We start from the raw sequence: 26101 nt of genomic DNA on the forward strand, positions 1-26101 counted from the left end.
ACAGCAGGTGTAGAGAAAACAATCAGTACTGAAAACATGGAGTTTCATGTATCGTTCAGATTATTTTGCAACAAAATGCATACTTGGCCAGAGCACGAGTGCAGTACTTATAGTTATAATGCCAATACATAGACCTTTTTAGCATAGAGAGAGAAATAGCCTTTGATGTTTGCTTAAACAGAGCCAACTGAAGTGACAGTACCAGGAGCACTGTGCCACAAAAATAGGACCATGAACTATATTTGCAGCCATTTTACGGCAAAAAGGCCTTGAGCTTGAGCTCTGAGATGGTTCCGAGACCTGCCTTTTGTGACTCATGGATAAACACAGGAGGCGAAATGTCATTTCCCAACCTCATCAGCTCCATTCACTAATGCTTCAAATCAGGGAGTCTCAACCATGGAGAAAGGGACATTTGTTACCATGGTTTCCATCTTAATTTTGGAAACAAAACTGCACTGCAAGGTTACCATTAACCAGGCAGTCATGCTATCAATGTGTCAAGTGCTTCTTTAACTCTTGGATTTCCTCAAGACTAGAAGTGCCTCAGAAACAAAAGACGAGATGTCTTATGTGTTAACTAAAAAGAAGAGTATCTCAAGCAAAAACAAGAACTTAAAATCTTTATTGTTTTGTCATCAAATGTTTTCCCTCTCTTGGACAGCAATGCTTTATCAATGCATATTCTATGGAAAAGCCACATGTTAAGTATCTTAGCCAGAAACTAGAGTGCAGCAGCGGCACTCTGTCAAGACTAGTGGGCAAGCTCTGAGACACAATGATGCCACTGCTGCCGCAATTAGAATATGACAAGTGTGTGCAGCAGGTAGAAAAAAGAATGTTTGGACAAGGAAATAAACAGGGGGGAATAAGAAGCTGCCCTGACCTCACCTAAGAGGAAGAACAACAGAAAATGGGCAAGGGCCACGACCTAACAGACTGGAGGGGGAGGGGGGAGGGTGTCACAGGCAAGGCAAGGTTTCAATAACATCCACAGTTGTCTAATGCATATTTACTCAGCATACTGGGACTAGTATGGGTCAGAGGCATTTTAACATTGCAGGTCATTTTCAGCCCCACTGAAGGGGAGGGGGACACGATATGGAAGGTGCAGGAAGCCACATGAAAACTTGCTAGGTACATAGTCTACCTCCCATCAGCTGTCCCTACGATCCTCGCCAGAAAAACAATGTAGGGTGATTTTACACATCTATAAGAATAAGTTGGACGTGTCCAACATCTGTTCCCACTTCGTTTAGGAGTAAAATTGATAAAAAAGCAAATAGTAACTATCATGATCATTCACCATTGTCTAAGAATGAACCCATTTTTATGTATATACATCAGTACACTGAGTAAACAAAACAAACAAAGGCCTAACAGAATAGTCAGACGAACTGGAAGTTTTCGAGTTTGATTTAACAGTGACTATGATGTGCCTAGTACCAAGGCATCAGGTACACCCAAAGGTATAAATGAGACACACACACACACACACACACACACACACACACACACACAATTGGATCGTGCTCAGTTAAGGGCGAGATATGCAGCTGAGCATTCTGTGGGTCAGGTTGGTGTCTCAAGTGGCAGCAGAGGCCGCCAATGACGTTACATGAATTGAATCCATATCAAAACGAATGCCTAAGGAAAGGGCAGGTCGGGCAGGATGGCCATCAGACCACTGAGAGGGATGCAGGAGACTTGTCTTAAAGATTAAGTTACATGTGACCTAAGGTTACAGAACACTAACTACAGTGGTCATTGACTAAACGCGAAGATTATTAACACGAGAGCTGTGAGATGAACAAATCACTTGGGAAATCATTTCAAGACTTGCAAGGAGAAAAAAAATGTAATGCTTTGACTGCACAGGACAGCAATGCTGGTCATTCAGTATTATTTAACTACATCTGAAAAGTTATTTTAGTTAAGATACACTATGTATAAAATAAATTGTAAAAGGGACATGGGGGAGAGAAGGCTTTCTTTTCTAGATGCTGCAAACACAAAGCTTCTCCTCATCAGTAGTGCCAGAAATGTCCACCTTACCTAGAGTTAAACATGAAAGGCTGTTGACAAGATCAAAAATCTTACATATAAATAGAAACAGGCCTTTAAAAATGGAATCGCAACATCAGTTGCTCCCCACAATGTAGCTCAATCCATTTGTAAGCACAAGAAACACCCACAAAAACCAGGCAGAAAAGATCTCTTTTCTCGCATCTTGCAGTCCAGCAGAGAAGTTCAACAAGGAAAGTATGAACAGAGCGACAAACACTCCTTCCCAGTGACTCCACAAATGATGTTTCATGGGCCCTAAAGCTCACCAGTCCCCTTGAGGTATGGCCAGCTGCAGATTCTTTGGCATCTGCCATGTTTTCTTCCACATATGTCACCATCAACACAGCTGCTTGGCAATGGGAACTGTCATCCTGTCTGAACAAGTGCATCACTTATAGAATGCGGGAGCCAGGCTGGGAATCAGAGATGATTTCTGGAGGCCTATTGGAGGACAGATTTTACCTTGGTGTACTCAAATGGTACTTATTCCATTAAAAAGGGGGCAGGGCATAACCTAGGGAGCTATGCTGAATAGGGACCACACCTTAAGATGGATGCCCCACCTCAGCAAAGCCCCTGGGAAAAGCAGAGAAGCAAGGAATCCACCCTAGCTTTGAAAAAAACAAAAGTCTGTGAGCCCCTTAGCAAGTCCACCCAGCAGCAGGGAGAAGAGTCTGTCCCCAGAAGACCAGCCGCCCGGGGCCTGCTTGACCATCTCCTCTTCTCGGCCAGCTTCTGGGTGGCACGGATGGTCATCAAATGACAAGAGGTCCGCATTAGGAGAGTCCGGTAACTGAGTTCCTTCTTACCACTGCTGCCAGCTGAAGTCATCGTTGCTGCCAAAGACCAAGAAAAACCCAAGGATGGTTGCAAAGATGACTGTGTTGCCTGTGAGAACCAGGGCACAAGCCCCCCACTCGATCTAGGGAGATAAGGAAAGAGCACTGAGTTACTTCAGCCAGAAGGCAGCAAGCTCTGATGCCCTTGGCCGCAACTGCTCCCTGGCCCTCAGACCGGGCCAGTTCAGACACACACACACACACACACACACACACACACACACACACACACACACACACACACACCCCGTAGATGTCGGAAACCAGAGGTTCTGGTTTGGTGGCTGATCTCACCTAATTTTGGTCCCTCAGTGATGGAGAATGGGATGAGACCTCCTGTCTGCTTCTAAAGGCATGGACCTTAAATCATGTTTAATTAACAAGAAAAACACAATGTATCCAAGCTTCAATGAGGGCAGATGAGAGGAGTCTGGGATGGTTGGGACAAGGAATGTGCAGTGGGAAGTCTTGGGAGTCAGGACAGACCTGAGTTCAAATTCTGCTGACCCATCCCGAGTGACCTTGTGGGAGTGACTTAAGCTCTCCCAGCCTTCATTTCTTCATCTGTAAAATGGGGAGAATACCATCTGCAGTGCCTGTCTTATAAGAGGACTGTGTGGCTCACAAGTGACCATGCTTTAAAGCACTTTGGAAGCCTCATGCTATGGGGAAGGTATCAGCCGGGGGAGGAGAGAAGAAGAGACTACGCCGGGCATCATTAACCGGAACACCAATGATAGCATTTAGTCTTCCCCGAAAGATGGCTTCTCCTCACCACGTGCTTCTCTGATGCCTCATCAAAGCAGATGGGCTGCTGGGGCCCAAGCTTGGGCGGGTCTCACTGAGCTGGAAAAGCCTCAAGGATGGTCCTGGCAACAGGCCCACCAGCAGCGGGCCAGCACCAAGGGATGAAGTCTTTGGTTGTGGCAACCCTGGAGTACTGGCCATGCACGCAGCCATCCATCTGTCCACCCATGTATCCATCCCTCTCTCTCTCCCACTGTCTCTGTATCCCCGTCTCTCTCTCACACACACACACACACACACACACACACACACACACACACACGCACGCACGCACACACGCACGCACGCACACACACACACACACATTCAAATAAAGCTATGTACTACACACTTACCAGATGTGCCCTGGCAAATACTATAGGAAGTCCAAAAGCAGAGACAACAATGCCAGTTGTGAGAAAGATGGCTAGTTCCTTACAAGCATTGCTCATAGCGTCTGTGTCATCCACTAATCTTCTTGCAATGCAATATGGGATAGGAGAAAGGATATAAAAAAACAGAACAAACAGAGGCCAGTATTGGCTGTAAAAAAAGAGAGAGAGGGAAAATGAGGCTATCACTCAAGCTTCTGCCATCCGAGTCATTCATTACTCTAACTGTAGAATAACATGTATCTTTCAAACACAACAGGACACTGGCTTTCCTTAAGAGAGGGCCTGGCGCGCTGCACACACTAGGTGAGCCTATTTAACTTTTTCAACGCCCCACACCCTGGATCACAGTCAAGGAGGTGGCTTCTTGCTAAAAACAGGGAGGTTTTACAATCTCAACGACCAAGACTCCATGTCTTTATCCTCCGTGTGAAGTCACAAATGACAAGGTGAATAAGACAAGGGAACTTTTACAGTAACAACAGAGTAGGTGAAGGTCCCTGATTAGTTCTTCCTTGTCTTCAGCTTTGCAGAAGAAGCTTCTCCCAGACAGGAGCCATAGCTTCCAGGCCTGTTCTCCGAAGCCTGTCAAATACCTCCCATCTAAATAATGCTTGAGGGTTTGTAAGGCGCTTTCCTATGAGCAACCCTGTGGGATCCAGTAGGATAAGGATCACCCCCATCTCACGGGTAGGAAAACTGTCTTGCCTATGATCACAGATCTAGTGTCTAAGTTGGTGTTTGAATCCTCCATGGTGTTTTTCAGGCTGCTCCTGCCCAGCACTGATAAATCCCAGAGACCCTACTCAGATTACAAAGGAAACAAGGAAAGATCATTATCAAAGCATTTAAAAACCCAAAGCAAACCTAAGTTCACAGAGCACAGGGATCCCCAGGGATCCATGCCCTGTGAACTACAACACCTTTTCTCCATGGTCACTAACTTTCAGTTCCCTTCATGGATCTTCACAAGGCCTGGTCTCCAGGCCCTAATTAACCACTTTAGGGGTACCCCCCAGGACAGTTTTCTTGATACCTGAGCATCTGGGCATTTTTTCATTGTTTTCTTCTTCTTCCCCAGCTACCCTCCTACCTAGATCCTTCTAATAGTGGCTCATGTTCATCTAGCAGTTTTAAGGTCTGCCAAGAGGCCTGTGGAAGAGTCAAAGCACCAGGTATTAAGTCCATCTTACAGATGAGGGAACTGAGGGCTCCCAAACATCTGACATCGCATTAGAATCTAGATCTCTGCCCCTGAAGGCCCACACACCTAGCTCATCTCAGCACAGGGTGTTGGACAAAGCTCCCAGTGGGCTAATTCTTCTATGGATCATACACTAGAGCAGAGCTTCTTAAACTGTGGGTTGCGACCCCACATGGGGTCACGTAACTGAATGTGAGGGCCAAGAAAGGTTATGTTTAGCTATTTTATACACCCATATGCCCGGGGTCACAGGTGTGAAAAGTTGAAGAAGTGCTGCTCTAGAGCCAGACCCATTCCCACTGCCCCGCTGGGCTCCACCACAACAGGGCCTTGGGGCTTCCTGCTCCATGGAGTAGGAACTCCCCTGATCTGGCCCCGATTTGCTGCTGGCTTGACTTCCCACCACCCAGCACAGAAAAGGGTCTGTTCCAGTCCAGCCAGTGTCCTTTCTGTGCTCCCACCTTCCCCTCACACCCAGCCTCTGTGTCTCTGCAGGGCTCCCCCTGCCTCCCCCTGTGATTCTTCAGACTGCAGGGCTCACTTGTCTCTCCAGTCTCCCGGAACTTCTCCAGCTCCCAGGGAGTTCTCCCCTCTCCATACTTCTATACATGTCAAGAGTGCTCACAGGGCCTGGCACCGTCTAGCCAACAGGTCTAGGAGGCTGCTGGCTGGGGGGTGGGGGCAAGACCTGGAACCAAAGTTCACCTTGAGCTGTGTGACCGTGGCCAGTCATTTCAGCTCTGGGTGCCCCAGAAACAATCTCACATCAAGTCCTGGGGCAGGTACTAAGCTCTATCCGTGGATGGAGACCTCACTGACAATTCCCAAGCACCTAACAGGCACCCAATCAATAACTGATTGAATGGATCTAATCACTGTAAATTCCTGTGCAAATAAGGTTGCATGCCCTTCCTATGCACTGCCCCCCCCACCCCTTTCCATATCAGCACCACTTCTGATTATGAGCAAGTAAGGTGCTGAGGATGGGTGATACCTTATTTAGCTTCGACAGTGGGAGAAGCATCATGTTTATAGACTCTCCTGAAGGTCCCATTCCAGTTCCGGGAGGCTGACTCTCCACTTGTGGCCACCAGTCATTCTAAGGCCTCACACACAGCATTCCTCGTCCCCCTGTCCAGCTATAGACGTCTGCTAGGCCCTCACTGCTCCTTGCTGATCCCTCTAGCCTACCCCTACCCCTTCTCTTCTTTCCCAAGGCTAACTGTTGGAAACATTTTCTGCCCTCATCCCTTCTCTGAGCCCACCCATCCCAACACTTCTTATCCTCCCAACAGAGAATCCATCGGGCCTCGCAGCCATTCAGTCCTCCCTCCAGCCCCCAAAGTACCCTCCCTAGGACAGCCCACAAGATCAGGTCTTGCCAGTCCTAAAAAAGCATTCCAGCGAGTCCCCGTCCCATCTCTGATTCAGAGAATGGCTGGGTGAGGAGACCCCAAGTCGTGATTACCTGGCCAAGCCTAGGAATGCCACTCTGAAGCCCCTCAGAAATCTGCCTTTGAGCCTAACCTAGTCATGATCAGCACCAATGCTTTTGATAAAGGCGCAGCTGGCCTATCTGACACAAAGCTGAGTGGGAGAGCTAACGTGCCAGAGAGGGGGGCAGCATCTCAAGGAATCTGAGTGTATTTTTCCTGGGGATAAATGTAAAATCTTCTACTTGGTTTCAAAAAAGGTTTGAGGGGATTGCAAGCTGTCACAGGAGTGATCCATCAGCCACAAGCCGGTGTGATTTTCGGCCATAATGAGAAACACCACATCCAGGAAGACAGAGAGGGTCCTCCTCCTTGCCCTTGGCCCTAACGGGGTCATCTCTCAAGTGCTGAGCACCGGCCGGTCCCACGTGTTAGGAAAGAGTTTACCAGGAAGACGAGATGTTGGGCCCAGATAAGAGAAGGCTTAGAGGGACATGGCACCCAAGAAGCTCTCCTCCAAGTGTCTGGCAAAGGGACGTCACATGCAGGAGTGATCAGACTCGTTCTGTTTCGTGCTGGCGCGATGAAGGTTAGTTGCAGAGGCCGATTTCAGGTTGAAAAAAATTTTCTGAACAATGAGGAGCCGTTTAAAAGCAGAGGGGCGGGCTTCTCATCACTCTAATGAAGGGCAGCCCCTGCTTGTGCCCCAGAGGTGCCCCCAGCCCAGCCATCCTTTCACCCGCCTCCAGACTACTCTGCCTCCCTGACTCCATGAAGGCCCCTCCCTTCTCCACCCCATGTCAGCATGTAATCTCCTTGTGGGCAGCTTCTATTTGTACTCCCAGGGACTGGCACAGTGTCTTTAATAAGTGTATCATCTGTCTCTATCAAAAGGTTCCTGCAGGGAGACTTGTCTTCCAAACGCTTGGGGACTTAGCTCAGTTTGGTGACTTGGAACCCAGGCACCCGTATTTTAATTGGCACAATGGCTGGCATGGAAAAGCAGAGGTTCTGATCCCAACATCAGATCCCTAAAAACACAACCCAAAAGAAAATGTTCATACATACTTGTATAATGGAAGGGCACATCCGAGCATCAAAAACATGAGCCCAATTGCTCCCCCAAAGGACAAACTGATTAGAGCTGCAAGGAAAACACACAAAATAGAAATATTCATTCTCAAAATGAAATCACAGCTTCAACAGTACTATTCGATGATTGAACATACTGAGCTTTATTATAAAAGGTATAGTTTGTAATTCTGTAAGCAAAAAAAAATCTGTTTTTAAAAGGGGAGTGACTTGCACAGGGTCACACAGCATGAAAACTAAGCCAAATATGGAATTGAGTATCTCAATCATCTAGTCTCCAAATAATGGTCTCTTGCAGTATTTTGAAAGATAAAGTGGTATTGATTTTCAAAACATTCACAGCATAGCACCACATTCTTCAATTTTGGTATTCTATTCCAAACTATTAAACTGTATCAGAGCATAACAAATCTCAATGTTCTATACTGAGGTTACTTGACGGATGGTTAACTGGAGTTCAAGGGAGTGGGGGAGGAGAAAGGTTCTAGGGGAAGCAGGTTTAGCAAGAGTGATTGCCAAAAAGGAACTTTTCTAGGAATGCACAGAAAAAAGCAGAAGATTCGGAGAGAAGCCTGGACAAGAAGGAGAGTTTTTAAAGTAATGGAGACTTAATTGGACTTTTTTATAAAAACAGGCAGAGAATAATTTTTCTATTCTACTAGATATATAGAAATGTTCTTTGGGGGGTACTTGAAAGAGAAATATAAACAAATGTGACTAATGAATATTAATGAAAAAATTGTAAATAAAATTCCCACAAAACCCCTATAATACTATATATAATATATATCTCCAAAAGTATTCATGAGGAGTGGGTTGGATTTTTCTTAGGACTGGTTCAACATTAGGAAAACAATTAACATCATTAATATATATATATATATATTTTTTTTCTTTTTTGCGGGGCAATTGGGGTTAAGTGACTTGCCCAGGGTTACAGGGCTAGTAAGTGTTAAGTGTCTGAGGCCGGATTTGAACTCAGGCATTCCTGACTCCAGGACCGGTGCTCTATCCACTGTGCCACCTAGTTGCCCTACATCACTAACATTAACCCTGCCAACAATGATTATTTCTCACTAAAGATAATTCCTCTCTATGTGGCTTAGACAGCATTTTTTTCCTGCTTCCTTTTCAAGATTCTCTTCTGGCAGTCAACTGATTTCTTTCAGTGGCCTTTGATCCTTTCTCCATTGGCTCTTCCCACTTCTTCTCCCCTGCCTTCAAATATGATCAAGTCTCCCCAATCCTAAGAGAAAAAAAAGCCTTCCCTGATGGCCTTTCCACTCCCCAACTTTGACCCAAGGTTAAAGAATTGACTTTGACTGAATCAATACATGAAAAAAAATCCTCTGAAAAGTAATGTCAGGGGCAGCTAGGTGCCACAGTGGATAGAGTACGGGCCCTGGAGTCAGGAAGACCTGAGTTCAAATACAGCCTGACACTTACTAACTGTGTGACCCTGTGCAAGTCACTTAACTTACCTTCAAAAACAAAAAAAAAAGTAATGTCAGGAGGCTCTCTGAAGTCATGAAGACAGCAATCCAATGGCTTTTACATGTGTAATCACACATGCAGCTCAACAAGACACTTAGTTTCTTTAATAGAATATAGACTGAACTCTGCAGGATGTACCCTCATCACGTGATGGCTAATGGTGGTTGGAAATGTAGTTCTCAGGGGCAGCTAGGTGGTGCAGTGCATAAAGCACCGGCCCTGGATTCAGGAGGACCTGATTCAAATCAGACCTCAGACACTTGACACTTACTAGCTGTGTGACCCTGGGCAAGTCACTCAACCCTCAGTGCCCGCCAAAAAAAAAAGGAAATGTAGTTCCCAAACCACCAGATTATACTGTCTGAAGATAAAAGGAGAATTAACAAGTGTCTCAAGGTGGAAAACGTCTTGCATCCACAATCGTTTTGTGGACAATACTGAGCATCAGCATATTTCTTGAAATATAATAGCATAACATCGACAATGTACTTAAGGCTTAAAAATGTGCAATTTTTACACAGGCATATCACACCTGATGTTCCTCATTGGTTTTATGAAAGCCTGTTCGGCAAAATGAATCTACAATGGCTATAAAGTTCTTTATTGACATTCTTATATAACAGAAAATTAGCCAAGGCTTTGGCTATGACATGTTGATTACAGCAATGGAAATGACTGATGCTGAGGTGAAAAGATAGTCCCTGCCCTCAAAGAGCTTACAATCTAATGGGGCGAAAGGGAGAAACAACATGCAAACTTCTAGTTATAAACAAGCTATTGACAGGACAAATAGGAGATAACCAACAGAGGGAAGGCACTAGAATTAAGAGGGGTTGGGGAAGGCTTCTAGTAGAAGATGGGATTTTAGTTGGGACTTAAAGGAATCCAGGGTAGTTAGCAGGTAGAGCTGAGGGAAAAGGGCATTCAGGCATAGGGGACAGCCAGTGAGAATGCCCACAGCAAGGAGGCCAGTGTCACTGGATGGAAGAGTGTTTGGGGGAGTAAGGTGTGAGAAGACTGCAAAGGTTGGAGACTAGATTATTAAGGACTTTGAATGCCAAACAAAGCGTTTTTTATTTGATGCTGGAGGCAACAGGGAGACACTGGAGACTATCATACAAGGGAAGAGGGGATGACATGGTCAGACCTGTGCTTTAGGAAAATCACTTTTGTGGCAGAATGAAGGATGGAATGGAGTGGGGAGAGACTTGAGGCAGGCTGACCCACCAGTGGCTATTGCAATAATCATGGCATGAGGTGATGAGGGCCTGCATCAGGGTGGTGGCTGTCATAGGAGAGAAGGGGGCACATTCTAGCAGTATTACAAGGTGAAATCAACAGGCCTTGGCAATAAATTGGATATGGGGTGGGGAAATATAAGTGATACCTGATAACCACAATAGCAAGGGGGCGTAGATCTGTTTGTCTTCTTATAAACTTGGCCAACTAGCCTAGGAGAAAACTGAAAACTGGTAATTTTTTTTTTGGGTGGGGCAATGGGGGTTAAGTGACTTGCCCAGGGTCACACAGCTAGTAAGTGTCAAGTGTCTGAGGCCAAATTTGAACTCAGGTACTCCTGAATCCAGGGCCAGTGCTCTACCCACTGCGATATATATATATTTTGGTGGGGCAATGAGGGTTAAGTGACTTGCCCAGAGCCACACAGCTAGTACCTGTCAAGTGTCTGAGGTCGGATTTGAACTCAGGTCGTCCTGAATCCAGGGCTGGTGCTCTATCCACTGCACCAGCTAGCTGCCCCCCAAACTGGTAATATTTTTAACATCTAAAAATTACTGGGCCACTGAGATAATACTGCATGTAAGTAACAGTGATATAATCAAACTGTGCCACGATAAAGAATGTTTTACTTAACATTTCCATCCTTTCCACAAGTCTCAAGAAAAGAGAGAACTGTATCATTAAGATTTTGTCCTCTTGTTCAGTCATTGCAGTCATGTCTGATTCTTTGTGATCCTATGTCCTTGGGATTTTCTTGGCAAAGATCCTGGAGTGGTTTGCCATTTCCTTCTCCAGTGGCAAATAGAAGTTAGGTGACTTGGTCAAAGTCACACAGCTAGGAAGTTTCTGAATCTGGATTTGAACTCAGGTCTTCCTGACTCCAAGCACCTCACACTTATCAGACTGACTAATATGACAGAAAAGGACAAACCTTGGAGGGGATGTGGGAAAATTGGGACACTAATACAGTGCTGGTGGAGTTGTGAACTCATCCAATCATTCTGGAGAGCAATTTGGAATTATGCCCAAAAGGCCATAAAACTGTGTATGCCCTTTGACCCAGCAACATTACTACCAGGTCTGTACCTCAAAGAAAAAGGAAAAGTACCTATTTGTACAAATAATATTTATAGCAGCTCTTTTTGTGGTGGCAAAGAATTGGAAATTGAGGGGATGCCCATAAACTGGTGAATAACTACAGAAACCATGGTATATGATTGTGATGGAATAATATTGTATAAAATAAATGATGATATCTATATATCTATATAAAAGAAATGATGGGCAGGATGCCTTTAGGAAAATCTGGACAGACTTACATGAACTGATGCAAAGAGAAGCGAGCAGAACCAGGAGAACATTGTACACAGTAACAGTAGCATTTTATGATGATCAACTATGAATGACTTAGCTATTATCAGTAATATAATGATCCAAGACAATTCTGATGGACTTATGATGAAAAATACCATCTACCTTCAGAGAAAGAACTGATTAGTCTAAATGCTGATAGAGACATTTTAAATGTTATTTTTCTTGGGTTTTTTTTGGTGGGGAGGGGTGTCTGTTTTCTTTTACAACATGACTAATATGGAAATGTTTTGCATGACTGCACATGTATAAACTATATCAAATTGCTTGCCTTCTCGATGAGGTGGAGAGGGGAGGAAGAGAATTTGGAACTCAAAATTTAAAAAAAAAATATTAAGTTTTATATGTAATTGGGAAAAAATAAAATATTTGGGAAAAACCCACCCCCATGGCATTTATTTTATTATTACTACATCACCCTGAGCTTTTATAGCATCTTATCTACCAAGGAAGAAAAGTCCCATAATACTAATGGTCATGTTCCCCTCAACAACATTCCCAAAGGGCAGCCAATGAAACACAACAAACAGGTTAAAATATTTGCCCCAAAGGTTAGGAATCAAATGAGCATTCAAGGTAAGACCAAAAAAACTAGTTCTCCTAACTTACATTGGTGTTTCCCCCCTAGGATGATCCATAAACTCACAATGACCTTTAAAAGATTTCCTGGTTATTTAATAAGTAACAAGTATCCTATCTGATTTAGAGTTAGCCCATCTGCTTGAGTAAGGGTTAGCTGCAGTTTAATGAGTCTCTTATCAGTAACATAACACTGTAGCTTATTTTCTTTCTCAAGGAAGCAAGGTCAGAGAGTAGAGGTCCAACTCCTTATCATTTGATGTTTGCACGTAAGAGACATGGGGCAATGAGGGTTAAGTGACTTGCCCAGGATCACACAGCTAGTAAGTGTCAAGTGTCTGAGGTAAGATTTGAACTCAGGTCCTCCTGAATCCAGGGCTGGTACTTTATCCACTGCACCACCTAGCTGCCCCCAGAGACTAGTATTACAATGAACATTTCATCACTAAAGTCCAAAACCCAATCATGCTAGGCAAGAAATATTAAAACAAAACAATGGGGCAGCTAGATGGCGCAGTGCTTAAAGCACCTGCCCTAGATTCAGGAGTACCTGAGTTCAAATCTGGCCTCAGACACTTGACACTTACTAGCTGTGTGACCCTGGGCAAGTCACTTAACCCCCATTGCCTGCAAAAAACAAAAACAAAACAAACAAAAAACAAAACTATGCACAGCGTGTTAAAAATCAAGCTCTTCTTAATCCTAAATTACATAGAATCAAAGTGAGAAGTAACTTCACAGGCCCTAGGGTTCAATCTGAATCTTCTATTAACATGGATTTTTTCTCACTCCACTATTAGTGGACCATGCACCATGAGTGCATTCTCTGTCAGGAGGTGGGTAGAATGCTCCATTCGTCTTCTGAAATCGTGGTTGCTCATTGTGTTAATCAGAAGGAAAAAATATAACATTTATAATTTTTTAAAAAAGTTCTGAAGTTGTTTAAAGTTGTTTGTACAATGTTGTTCTTTTGCTCATTTCACTTGTACTAGTTGACATGTGTCCCCAGGTTTCTCTGACCACCTTTCTGTGGTTTCTTATTATGAAATAATATTCCATTATACTCGTGTGACAGTCAATTATCCCTTACTTGATGATCTTTGCCACTTCAAAAAGGGCTGGTATAGAATTGTTTGTATGTATGGGTTCTTTTCCCTTTTTTGTGTGATCTCTTTTCCTGGGTTGAAGGGTGTACAGTCTGTCCATGGTTCAATTCGCTTTCTGTAACCACAGACTTCTACCAACAGTCCAACATCGTAGCTCTCTCCCCATAGTTCTTCCCACAATTGTCATCTTCCGTTCTGGGAGGAATATTTGACAATTTGATGGGTATGAAGTAGAGCCTTAGAATGACTTGAATTTGCATTTCCTTAATTATTAGTGATTTGGAGCATTTTTTCCAGATGGCTATAAAAAGCTTGTACTTCTTCCTCTGAAAACTGCCTGTTTATAAAATCCAGCTTCAGATGCGTATGGGCCTAACCTTGGACAAGCCCCTTAGCCTATTTGCCTCAGTTTCCCTACCTGTAAAGTGAAAATAATAGCACCTATTTTCTAGGAATATCATATTGATAAAATGAGAACTTTACAAAGCACTCTGCAAATGTTCAAGTGTTACATAAATGCCATTATTATGTATCCATTTGGAGCTTGCCTTGGGACATAGTATAGAAGTGGTAGGTCTAAAACTAATTTTTACCAGACCACTTTCTACTTTTCTCAGAAGTCTTTGTCGAATGAGTCCTTACCCCAGGAGTTGGGATTTTTTAGGTTGGTCAAACATTACGATATTTTTTATTCACTTTGATATGTTGGATTCCTTATCTATGCTATTGATTGATGTTTTTCATCAGTACCAAATATTTCTGATGATTAATGCTGTGTATTACAGTTTGAGATGTAGTATTATTAGACCTTTTTCCTTCACACTGAAAAAAAAAATCCCTTGAGATGCCTGGACTCTTTGTGTTCCCAAACGAATTTCACCATTACTTTTTTCTAGCTCTAAGTAATCATTTGGTAGTTTCATTGGTATGGCACTGAATAAGTATATTTAAGTAGTGTTATTTTTTATTATATTGACTTGGCCTATTTATGAGAATGAATATTTCTCTAAGTGTCTTGTAGTATTTCATATTGTTCCTAAGTGCCTTAATAAATTGAAAATTAATATTACCCATCTGAGGTTTGCCTTTATTTCCATAAAGAATGATTTGTCGTGTTTATATAGCTCCTGTGTATGTCATGCTAAGGAAATTTGCAAGTATTTTATATAATTCAGTAGTTAGAATTGATCTCCTCTTGCTAAATTTTGTCAACATACAGAAAGCTGATTTATGTGGAGTTATTTTATATACTGCAACTTTGCTGAAATTATTAATTAATTTTTGAATCTTCTTTACAAGGTGATAATTGAGCAAGTACTTCAAAACTTCCAGTGATAGGGCAAAGACCTCCTGCTGAGACAGCACCCATTATAATTATGGACCCGTCTGAAATCTCTGTAACTCCTACCTCTGGTCCCTAATTGTGTCCTTTGGAGCAAGGCAACCGCTGATGACAGGTGACAACAGCTATTGTGTTGATGAGAGAATTTTTGTAAAGCACTAAGCACATAGCAGATGCTTAATAAATGCTTATTCCTTTCCTCCTGTTTATCAGCTCATACAAGTCTTCCCAGTTTTCTCTGCAAGTGACCTTTCTGTCATTTGCTACGATACCAAAGCATTCCCTCCCATCCTACAGCATAACTTGTTCCACCTTTCCCAAGGGGATCGGATGGGCCCCCCTTTACTTTCCTGTTCTTTGCTACTACAAAAAGAGCTGCCTTTGACCTCTCTGGGCCACAGACCCAGCAGTGGTGTCTCTGCATCAAAGGGCATGTGCACAGCTTGGTGACATTTGGGGCACCGTTCCAAGTAGTTTTCTAGAGCAGCTGGACCAATTCCCAGCTCCACCCACAGTGCCGCCCGTCCTCCCACTGCCCTCCTAACAACCGCCATCTTGCTTTTTTGTCACTCCGCCAATCTAAGAGTTTGAGGTGTTACTTCAGAGTTGCCTTAATTTGCATGTCTCTGGATACTAGGGATTTGGAGCGTTTTGTTTTCATGTGGTTATTGGTCGCATGGATTTCTTCCTCTGACAACTGCCTGTTCTTATCCTCTGACCACTTCTCTCCTTGGGGAATGGCTCTTGTTATTATAAATTTGATCCATGCCTTAAATAGTCTCTTCTACAGACTGAACCTTCCCAGTTCTTTTCTATTCTATCCACTTATCCTTGGATAGAATACTCTCAAGGACTCTTCCCCACCTGGTTGCTAGTCACCCTCCAGCTTGTCAATGTTCTTTAAATGGGACAGCTGAACCAAACACAATTCTCCAGAAGTGGTGTTGGACAAGGGGAGACTTTGTTTATTCTGGATGTCAGACCTCTGTTCATACAACCCAAGATCATTAACTGTCTCTATCTGCCTGTTATGTCCCATAGATAACCCACAGTGAATTTCAAGTCTCCTCAACCCCTCAAATCATTTTCACAGGAAACATCTATCCATGTCTCCTGTTATCTCATACCCATAGTTTGAGTTATGAACCCAATATTATGCATTTAGACAAATTTCACACCATAATCTACATTTTAAAAAAATCAATATTTTCACTCACTAAATTTGAATTTTAGCATCGTTATAAATTCAACAAAATCCAATTATTCTTATTGCTGAGGAATTTCCCTTCCCAATGATGAGTACTATACTATTCACCTCTTAAATGTAAAGCAAATGCTTAATAGTGTGCTATAAGAGTAGTGATACAAGACTTGGCCAGTTAAACAAGCTTCATCATAGCCTGTACTTTCCTCAATCACCATATTCATTAATGAAAATGGGTCTGAAAAAACTGCTTTGAGTGCCTGACTCCATCCGTCTGGATGGTCTCTCCACTCATGTCTCCTTTGTTGTCATTTGGCCACTATCGCTAAGGAAGCTGAATGTGAATTCGGTCTACCATGGTTTTAAAAATAGCAAGTCAACAAGTATTTATTAGGCACCTACTATATGCCAAGCTAACCTCAACAACAAAAACCATCAAAGGGGGTCATGAGCCTTTCTGGGAACTAGACAGCTTTGCCTCACGCCATTCTCAAAGTCTGCTGAGCTTGCGTATCACCGGCATAGCCTTAGAACCCAAGGTCATCTTCATTCCCCAATGTAGGGTTACTTAAAGTAAGAATTTAGATGAGGTTGAAACATTAACATTTCCAAATTGCTCAGTAGAACGAATGGACAGAATGCTGAACCAAGAGACGTGCCTTTGACTCCCGGCTGTGCATTCCCATGTAACCTTACAAGCTGCTCAACTCCTGGGTTATGAAGTTTCCAATTTTGTGAAATGAAGGGAGCAAATGATGTCCGAATTCCCTCCAGCACTAAAACTTTTCATTTCATATTTTAGAGTCCAACATATTTCTGGGGTCCTAATCCCTTATTGATATCTCCCACACATCACCTTCATCTCCAAATATATTCTCTCCCTGCTCCCACCAACTAGCTAGCTATCCGTACCTTGTAACAAGAGAAGAAAAAAGCAGCCTGGCAATATACCAGCAGAGCCTGCCAGTCTAAGTGCCTAACTTTCTAATGAAAGGAGGAGAGGTGCACTCTCATTTCCTTTCTGGAGACAAGCCTGGTCATTGGAAGTTCATAGTTTATTTTCACTTCCCTTCCCTTTATGTCATTGTCGTCATCGTCTAGTTCCGTTCTCTGGTTCTGTTTACTTCCCTGTGCACATCGGTCTGCACAATGCCCCATGTTCCTGTGAATTCTTCCTATTCACTTTCTTACAGCACAATCAAATGTCATTACATTGTTGGATCATGCTTTGCTCAGACGTGCTCCAATCAACTGGTATTCACGTGGCCTCATCATTCTGTGTCACAAGGACCAATTAAGATATGCATTTTTCATCTCATGCAAATCTGCACTGCTGTATCTGACTCTCTTCTCTCTTCAGGCACACCACAAATCCAACACGCCATTTACAAAGCTGTCTTGTTTATCTCTGGTCGACTATTTCCACTTTCCTACTCTAAACAGTCTGGGGCATGCGTGGCATCTAGCTTTCTTTCCTCGACCTACCTGGAGCCTATGTCTAGCAGGGTCATCCTTGGATTGAGGGATATGAAGAACAGATTATTTTACTTAAATTTTATTTTTTTAAATTATAAAACATTTTTTTCTTCCGCCCATTTTCCTACCTCCACTAAATATTAGAGAAGATAAACAAAAGCCACATAACACAAAAGTATAGTCAGGAAAACCAAATCTCCATGTCTGGTCATGTTCAGAAATGTGTCTGCACATGTACTGCTTCTGTCAGGAGGTGGATGGCATTCCATTACACTAAGAAGGAAATTTAACTAAGGACTTATAAATAGTTTTGTACAGAATACAGACATGCATAATAAATTAACCTGTTTAATACAGAATTCAATATGCATTTGCCTATTACATACTGGGCAAAGTGCTAGGCAACTAGGGCACAAAGACAGTCCCTGGCCTCAAGGCAGGGTTTACAAAATATTCTCCCTACAAGAACTAGGTCAAGCAGGTAGGACAAGTTCTTAATTTCTGCATGGAGTTAAGGAGGAAACTGAGGCTTGGAAGGCTTGAGTGGCCTAGCGTGTTGTAGAGCTCAAACAGGAAGCCAGCTCTCCTGCCTCCACGTCACTCACTGTCCCCATAACCACTGCTGCCTCAGGATCTAGGGAGCCCCCTTTAAAGAGGTGTTTTAACAAGGAATCTCTTGATTTCCCTCAAGCGTCCTTGAACAACACCGCACCGAACCTGCAGCAAAGTAAGGACTTAACAGAGGTTATCTGACCACTGAGTTTTCCCAAAGCCAGCACCCAGACACACCCTATTTAATCTCCCTTTCCCTTACCCACAATGGTGAAAACTGACAATGCTTCCGATGGCCCAACTCACCAAGGATTCCTTGCAGCTGGAGCGGGCTGACCACGACCACCTCAGCAAGGTTTCTGCTGGGGGAGGGGGAGGGGGCAAGGGAGGTGGAAAAATCAGCTTCATGAGAATGGAGCAAAATCAACCTGAAATGCTGGGTGGTGGTGGTGGTGGTGGTGGGGTGTGTGTGTGTGTGTGTGTGTATGTATGTATGTGTGTGTGTGTGTGTGCACGCGCAGGCTTACATCAGTCTGAATGATCCTCAATTTTATTTCCATCACTGGTTGCACTGAACAATAAACACTCACTTGTCGAATGAGTTGTGCTCCTGGCCCTCAGCAGGGCTCTTTCCTGCCCCCAGTACCTGGCAGCCGCTGGCTGGATTAGACTGGACTGGGAGCCAGAGGTGGCTCAGGAATCTCTCATTTCTGGTTTTTCCCATCCTTTTGGGCCTTCATGCTGCTCTTGTAGCTCAGTGTTCCAGGTGGCTCCAGAGATACAGAAGTCGGCACCATGACCTCCAATGGATGGATCTGTGACTTCATGGATGTGGCATTCCCTTCACTGATGCTGCCTGAGACGCATCCGCTTGGCCATCCAAGATCACTCTCCTCCACATGTTCCACTTGTGCTGCCCCAGGTGAGCCAACACTTGGGGCCTTCCCCACACTTGGGCTACTCGCTGGTTGTCTCTTGCTCTTGTCAGGATTCCACTGACCAAACAAACCATAACATGAAGGCACTGGACTAGGAGGTGTTTGATGCATCTTCTGGCCCCACCATTCTACAAGTCTGTGACCTCTCCACAATTTCAATGTAGGGAGCATTGTTAAGGTATACCAGGTGTTTTCCTCTCAGCAGCTTTGTGAGGTGGCACTGCACTGAGAGCGGTACATATGGGAACAGGGTCAAAGTGCATAGACTTGCCCCATATCACACAAAGGCCTCTGTGTCAAGATTTAGGGCAGCTATGATCCCAAGCTGTCATGGGTCCCTTCCTGCCTCTTCTCCCTCCACACTCTCCTGCCATCTCATTTGTTCCCACAGATTCACAGAATCACAGAGTTTCAGCCATGGAAGGCCAGCAGGGACCATACAGTTCAGCCTATACATGAAAGAAATTGGCACTAACATATCCACCACCTTCAGAGGTAGCTCATTCCCCTGTGGGACAGTAGTAATCAGTAGCAAGGTTTAAATTTGCTTTTCATCTGCTGTTCTTGTCCAATAACCCTAATCTCTGCTCTACACGACAGATCTTTAAACATTTGAACACAGATCTTATGACCCTTTTGGTTGTTTCCTCTCCAAGGTGGGTAGAGAGAGTGCTAGGCCTGGAGTCAGGAAGACCTGATTCAAATGTGGTCTCAAATACTTACCAGCTGTGTGACCTTGAGAAAGTCATTTAACATCTATCTGTCTCAGTTTCTTCAAGTGTAAAGTGGAAATAATAATGGCACTTAACTTGTAGGGTTGTTGTGAGGATTAAATGAAATATCTGTAAAGTACCTAACACAGTGCCTGCTTAGCACAACGTAGGCACTATATCCACAAATGCTTATTCCCTTCCTTTCTCCTTTCCCCCTTTCCAGTAGAAGCTCACTCAGTTTTTCCAACTGACAGTCATATGATATAAGCTCAAGGCTCCCCCCATCATGGCGGCTCTTCTCTGCACACCTTCTGAAAGCATGGATCCCAAACAATACTCCAGATGCGGTCTGAGAAGAAGACCAAAGTGGAGTGGGACTCTAACCTCCCTCTGTTTGGAAACGTTGCATTCATCTACCCAGGCCACTTCCACCTCATTAGGTCTCTGCTCACCATGCACCCCATCTTCCAACTTCTCCAGAAAACAATACCCCTCTTTCAGGTCATCACTCCCCTACATGGGTTGTTGTTCCTCATCATAACATAAGCTCCTTGAGGGCAAAGACTTAAAAAACCCAACTCCAAAAAATAAGAAAACCCCACAGACTCTAGGCATAGTGCCGCCCCCCATACGTGTGAAATTGATTTCTTGGACTCAAACTCCCACTGAATTTCATCTTGTGAGATTCAGCCCAATGCTCCCTTTTTTTTTGAACCCTAGATGTCACATCCAGTGCCAGTGATCCCTCTCGGCTTTGTGTCAACTACAAATTTGAGGAGTGTCCCATCTCTGCCATGATCAACCAGCTCAGGACCAAACACAGAGCCCTGAGGCACTCCACTGGGGACTCCTTGCCACTTCATACTGAAACAATAACTCTTTGAGTCCAGTTAATCAAACAGTTCTGACTATTTAATCGTATTAGTATCTAACCCAATGATCTTCATCTTCTCCATCAGACTGGCAGAAGACATACAACAAATTTTATCAAATAGGCAGCTAGGTGGTACCAGAGTACCAGGCTGGAGTCAGGAATTCTTTTTCCTGGGTTCAAATCTGGCCTAAGATACATACTAGCTGTGTGACATTGGGCAAGTCACTTAACCTTATTTGCCTCAATTTCCTCATCTGTAAAATGAGCCAGAGATGGAAAGAAAATTGGGGTCATAAAGGGTTGGACACCACTGAACAACATCGTTTTATCAAACACTTTGCTAAAATATAGATAAAAAACTATATCCACATGGCTGCCCTCATTTACTAATCTAGTGATCCTGTCAAAATAGGAAATGAACTTAGTCTGCAATAGTATGTTCTTGATGAGGCCGAGATGGCTCTCTGTGATCACTACTCCCATTTCGAGAAGTTCACTAACCATCTGCTTTAGAATTTCCTCTAAATTGAAATCAAGCTCACCAGTACATACTTTTCTGAGGAAAATCTGGATGTTTGCACTTCTCCAATCTTATGGTACCTCTCCTATTTTCTATATAACCTTTACTCAGAGGACTCCCAAATGACCACGTCCAGCCCTCATGCCTCTTAAGTGCTAGCCCCCACTGCCAGCTGCCTGCTTACCACAGCCAGCTGGATGTCCTACAGGTATCTCAAACTCTGTATGTCATTATCTTTCCACCTAAACCCATCCTTCCTCCTAACTTCCCTAGACTGTCCGTTCCTATCATCCAGGCTGGTAAACCAACAGGTTGATCCCGAATCTTCCCTCATTTCCCCATAGCCCAGAATTGCAAAGTCTTGTCAATTCTTCTTTTCCCACATCTCTCACCTCTATTCCTATCACCATTCCAATCATAACCACCACCTGCCCTCATCAGCTCTCTCCTGGGCTATCTGTGATGGCCTCCTAGAATCTACGCTCCCTCCTCTTCATTCCAGCCTGCCCACGGCTGCCACTGGTCTGACCGTGTCACTGCTTTGCTCACGAAGTTTCAGTGGCTCCCTCCTGCCTTTAGAATAAAACACAAGCTTCACAATCTGGCTCTGGCTTGTCGTTTGGGGCTAACTAGACGGTTACCAGCACCTCACTGTGCTCCCATCTGTATGGCCCACTTGCTCTTCCCCATACAACCCACAGTACAGCCACATTATGTTTATTTCTAAGTTACACAATTTTGAAAATAGCTCCAATTATATTCCTTATATCATGTTACTTTACAAAAGTAAAAAATAAAATCTAAAAAGCTTAGGCATGATATCAAAGATCATGAGTGTGAAACTGAGGGTGTGTCGATGTTATAAAACAATAAAACCTGTCCAAGGAGTTTCATTCCATCTTCCTGCCCCCATTACTTTGCAGGTTGTCCCCACACCTGCATTCTTCTCCCTCTTCCCCTTCCCTTTCTGGAATCCCTATCACTCCCTTCTAGGCTAAGGTCAGGGGCCTTTCCTGATTAGCACCGGGAGTCTTCCTCCTGACATGCCCCTCTCCACCCCCGGCATTCCCTGTCTATTCTGCAGGTTGTATATTTTCTCCACTGGGAGCATGTCGTAGCAGTCCTTGGAAGCTGGTGGAGGGTTGAGGCTGACTCTCATTTGTACGTGTATTGGTAGGGCACAGCAGTGCCTGGCACAAAGTAGTCCCTCAAGACTCGGTGACTTACAAGCTGGCCAGGACACAACACTCAAAAAGCGAAGCAATCTGGAGCCAAGTTAGCATATGGACACAGAAGTTCTGAAAGGGACACAAACAACTAACCATAAGCCTCACTTCCACCTTGTTGGATTGTACGGACTCCATTTCATAGAACCCAAGGCCACAGTTCTGGGTAGACCTTTTTGTTTGTTTTCCTTTAGGGAATGAAATGTTTGCTGAGTCAAATCCAAAATACAGTGAAAGAATGACAACACAAATCTCCCTCTCTCTTTTAAAAGCTACAAACACCAACATATTCTAATACAGTACAAGGTTAAATTCTGCTAGGTATACACTATGTTTTTTTTAATTCTTTTTATTTTTATTTATTTTTTTATTTAAATAAAAGTATTTTATTATTTTCTAGTTACACATAGAACTAGTTTTCAAGATTTGCTTATATAAGATTTCAAATTTCAAATTTTTCTCCCTCCCTCCCCCCCTCCCCTAGACAACAGGCAATCTGATATACATTAAATATACACAATAACATCAAACATAGGTATACACTATGTTTAAGAAGTCAGAGAAGCATGTGACCCATTAAGCAATAGTTCCATGGGAAGTACCTCAAGTTTTAGCAAATTCAACAGTAAACTGGAATAAATTCACTATCTAAACCCAAGATCTCCGTTTTATCAGGTAAATAACAGGTTCCTGTAAAAATGCCAGAGGTTTGTCCGAATTGTAGTTCCTCTCAAGATTGGCAAAACGGTCATCCCGAACTAGATAACCCGGCTGACGCTGAAGCAACACTGATAGGTAAAACCGTTGCCTCGATAATACTAGAACACTAACAATGCATTATTACAACTCAACGATGCACAAATGCAGATGTGATTGGTTTACTTCCAAAGCCTCTATCTCGGTGACGGCTGGAACAGAAAATTTAAACACTAAGTATCTACAGACGAGACACTGATTATACGAGTACCAAATGATAATTTGTTTACTTATCAAAATCGGAAATCAGAGGATACAAAAGTCACTGCCCTCTTCTAACAACAGGGAGCACGCGCATGGTCTGCACGATGGCTCTTTAGATCCTCACCAGTGCCCTGTGAAGTAGGTGCTACTGTTATTAAGCCCATTCTACAGATGAGGACACTGAGGCTGGGAGAGGTTAGGCGGCTAGTCCAGTTGCTCGCATGCGAAGAGTCAGAGGCAGGCTTCAAACGCTTTCCTGCCTCCAAGCCCTTGCCCCAAGCCCCCTTCAAAGTGGGCACTGGGGTTCTTAAACCTCGGCAAAGACGCGTAACCAGGCCTGGGCGAAAGCCCCGAAAGCCCGTGTAAGACCCGCCAAAGAGCGAGCCTCCACTCCCGAGTGCCGGCCTCCCCCTCCCCCGGACAGCAGCTCCAGCAGGGGACCAAGCCGCCCGTCGCGGACGTCCTCGGGCCGGCTGTCACCCTACCATAGAAGGAAAGTGCCAACTAACTTTGGCCGGGCGGGGACGCCTCCCCTCCCCAGGGGGTGGGGCGCTCGCCCCTAATGATCGCTACCGACCCTGGAACCCAGAACCCGAAGAGCTGGGAGAGGACCCGGGAATCGGAGGCTTCTGCCCGCGGGCCACGAGCTGAGTCACTCAGTGTCCGGGAGGCCGAGCCGGACCGACACCGACCCCCCGCGGCGCCAATTCGGCGCCTGGGCAGGGGGAGCAGTATGGGCGTAAGAGCCGTCCAGAGGCGGGGTGAGCCCCTTCTGTTCGGGGACACCCCACCCTGGAACCCTTGCTTGGGGGGGACCCCCGGCCCTTTCACTCGGGGGCTCCGGGCGCAGGGGTCAAGGTGCAGGCGGACCGGGGCCGGCCCTCAAGGAGGGAGGGCGGAGGAGGAGACTGAGGCCGGCAGGGTGACCCCAGAGGCTGGGGTGGGGGGCAGGCGCCCGCCCCGCGGAGTCACTTTAAAAAGAGAAATCTCAGGATCCCTCAAGTTCCCTGAACTTCAGCCGTGGAATGGGGGCGGCGACCGGCTAGCCGAGGGGGATGGGGAAATGAGGGCAAGGGGGGGGCGAGCATTGATTAGGCACCTACTGTGTGCCAGGGGCTTTACAAAGACGGTCTCATTTAGAGAAGAGAAATGAGGGAAAGGAGCGACGGGGAGGGGGGGCGCGACGTGAAGCGGGGGAGGGGGGTGCGACATGAAGCGGGGGGGGCATGGACTTCAGGAGGGGGGGCGACACTAAGCGGGGGGGGGACGGACATGGGTGGGCAGCGACGTAAGGCGGGGGGGAGGGAGGGAGAGAAACGAAGTGGGCTTGGAGGAGGCCGAGGCCCCGGCCCCTCCCGCCTGTCCTGTCGCCCCGAGCCCGCGGCCCCTCCGCCGCCCGCCCGGCAGAGCCGCTTGCCGGCCCCCTCACCTTTGATGCCGGCCATGGCGGCGCCGACGCCCCGAGAGCCTCCACGCAGTCACCGCACGACCAGCCAGACAACAAGCGGAAGTGCCCGACACAGCACTTCCGCCGGCCGGGTGGGAGAGGGGCGGTGGGGCGCGCTGACGTCAGAGCGGCGCGCTCCGCCTCGAGCCCGCCCTCTCCCTGCGGCCTCCTCGAGCTCACGTTGTGATTGGTCAACCCCTCCAGGGCCCCGCCTTCAGACCCGCCCCTCGCTCCTCCCCGCCTTAGGGGCAGCACCTGTTCTTAAAGGGGCCGCGGGAAAGCCTGGGGTCCTCTGCGCTCCCCGCACTCTCACGCAGGCTCGGGCTGGCTCGGCCGGCCCTCCGCAGCTTTAATCTTGGGCCGTCAGTCTGTCCCGACGGAGCGGGACCCCTCGCTGTTCCGTGCCTTGGCTCACTCACTCTCCCACTCCTTCCTTCGTCCATCCATCCTCAGTGGTGCCGGAGAAAAGCGCTTCCAGCCTTGGTAGGAGAAGAGTTGGCTTCGAAGCCCACCCGAGATCCTTACTCGAGTGTGACTCGGGCCGGGTCACGCCCCCTCTCTGGCCAGAAAGGAGAGAGGGCTGGCCTGGGTGTCGGGAAGACTCCCGTTCAAACCCAGCCCCGGACACTGGCGAGAGGAGTGACCCGGGACGAGTCTCCCCACTGCTCTGAGTCCAGCTTCGTCATCTGCAGGAGGACGCGAGAGCACCCGCCCCCTAGAACCGCCGTGCGGATCGAGCGAGGGGACCGCGTGTGTGACATCTCTGCCCTGGGAACCCGACAATTACCGCATGCATATAGGCGCCTTGCTATTCTCTGAAACGAGGGCGCGTGCGCTCGATAAACTGCGGAGTCCTTTTCAGTAGTCCTAGCAATCACTGAACTCGGGGTGCGCGCCCTTCTTCGTGTCGGAGCGCCCTTTAGCTGCTGCCCCCTCCTCAGAATCCTGTTTTAAGATGATGAAATGAAATACAAAGAATTCCAAAGGAGACCGAGTACATTGAAATAGTTATCAAAATATTTTTCAAAAGCAAGTTCTCAAGCCCCAGGTTAAGACCCCAATTTAACTGGTTCCCCCCAAAGGGGAGGAAGGACAAAGCCTAGGAAGACAGGCGTGCCAACTTCTGGAAGACACCACTCCTGAGGGGGGACCCGTATGTAGATAAATTGATTAGGGAGTAAGAGGGGGCAAAGGAAAGGTTCCACAAACAATATTTGAGGAGGGAGAAAGTATTTTCAGAGAAGGCT

The 26101-nt window shown here is 45.6% G+C and overlaps 1 protein-coding gene across 1 annotated transcript; it reads right to left on the bottom strand.

The window, feature by feature from the left end:
• Positions 1-597: 597 nt before the first annotated feature.
• Positions 598-24961, bottom strand: LEPROTL1 (leptin receptor overlapping transcript like 1). Its single transcript, XM_043970754.1, has 4 exons — positions 24837-24961; positions 7790-7865; positions 4049-4235; positions 598-2989 (listed from the first exon to the last, which is right to left on the bottom strand). Exons 1-4 carry the CDS (start codon positions 24850-24852, stop codon positions 2873-2875), a joined length of 396 nt encoding a protein of 131 aa, XP_043826689.1. The 5' UTR covers positions 24853-24961; the 3' UTR covers positions 598-2872.
• Positions 24962-26101: the final 1140 nt, after the last annotated feature.

Source organism: Dromiciops gliroides, chromosome 6 (assembly GCF_019393635.1).
Source record: "Dromiciops gliroides isolate mDroGli1 chromosome 6, mDroGli1.pri, whole genome shotgun sequence".
Taxonomy (NCBI): domain Eukaryota; kingdom Metazoa; phylum Chordata; class Mammalia; order Microbiotheria; family Microbiotheriidae; genus Dromiciops; species Dromiciops gliroides.

Coding starts and splice junctions, on each gene's coding strand:
- LEPROTL1 (XM_043970754.1), bottom strand. Junction 4,236..7,789: donor TGTGCCCTTCCATTATACAA/GTATGTATGAAC, acceptor CTTTTTTTACAG/CCAATACTGGCCTCTGTTTG. Junction 2,990..4,048: donor TATTTGCCAGGGCACATCTG/GTAAGTGTGTAG, acceptor TTATCTCCCTAG/ATCGAGTGGGGGGCTTGTGC.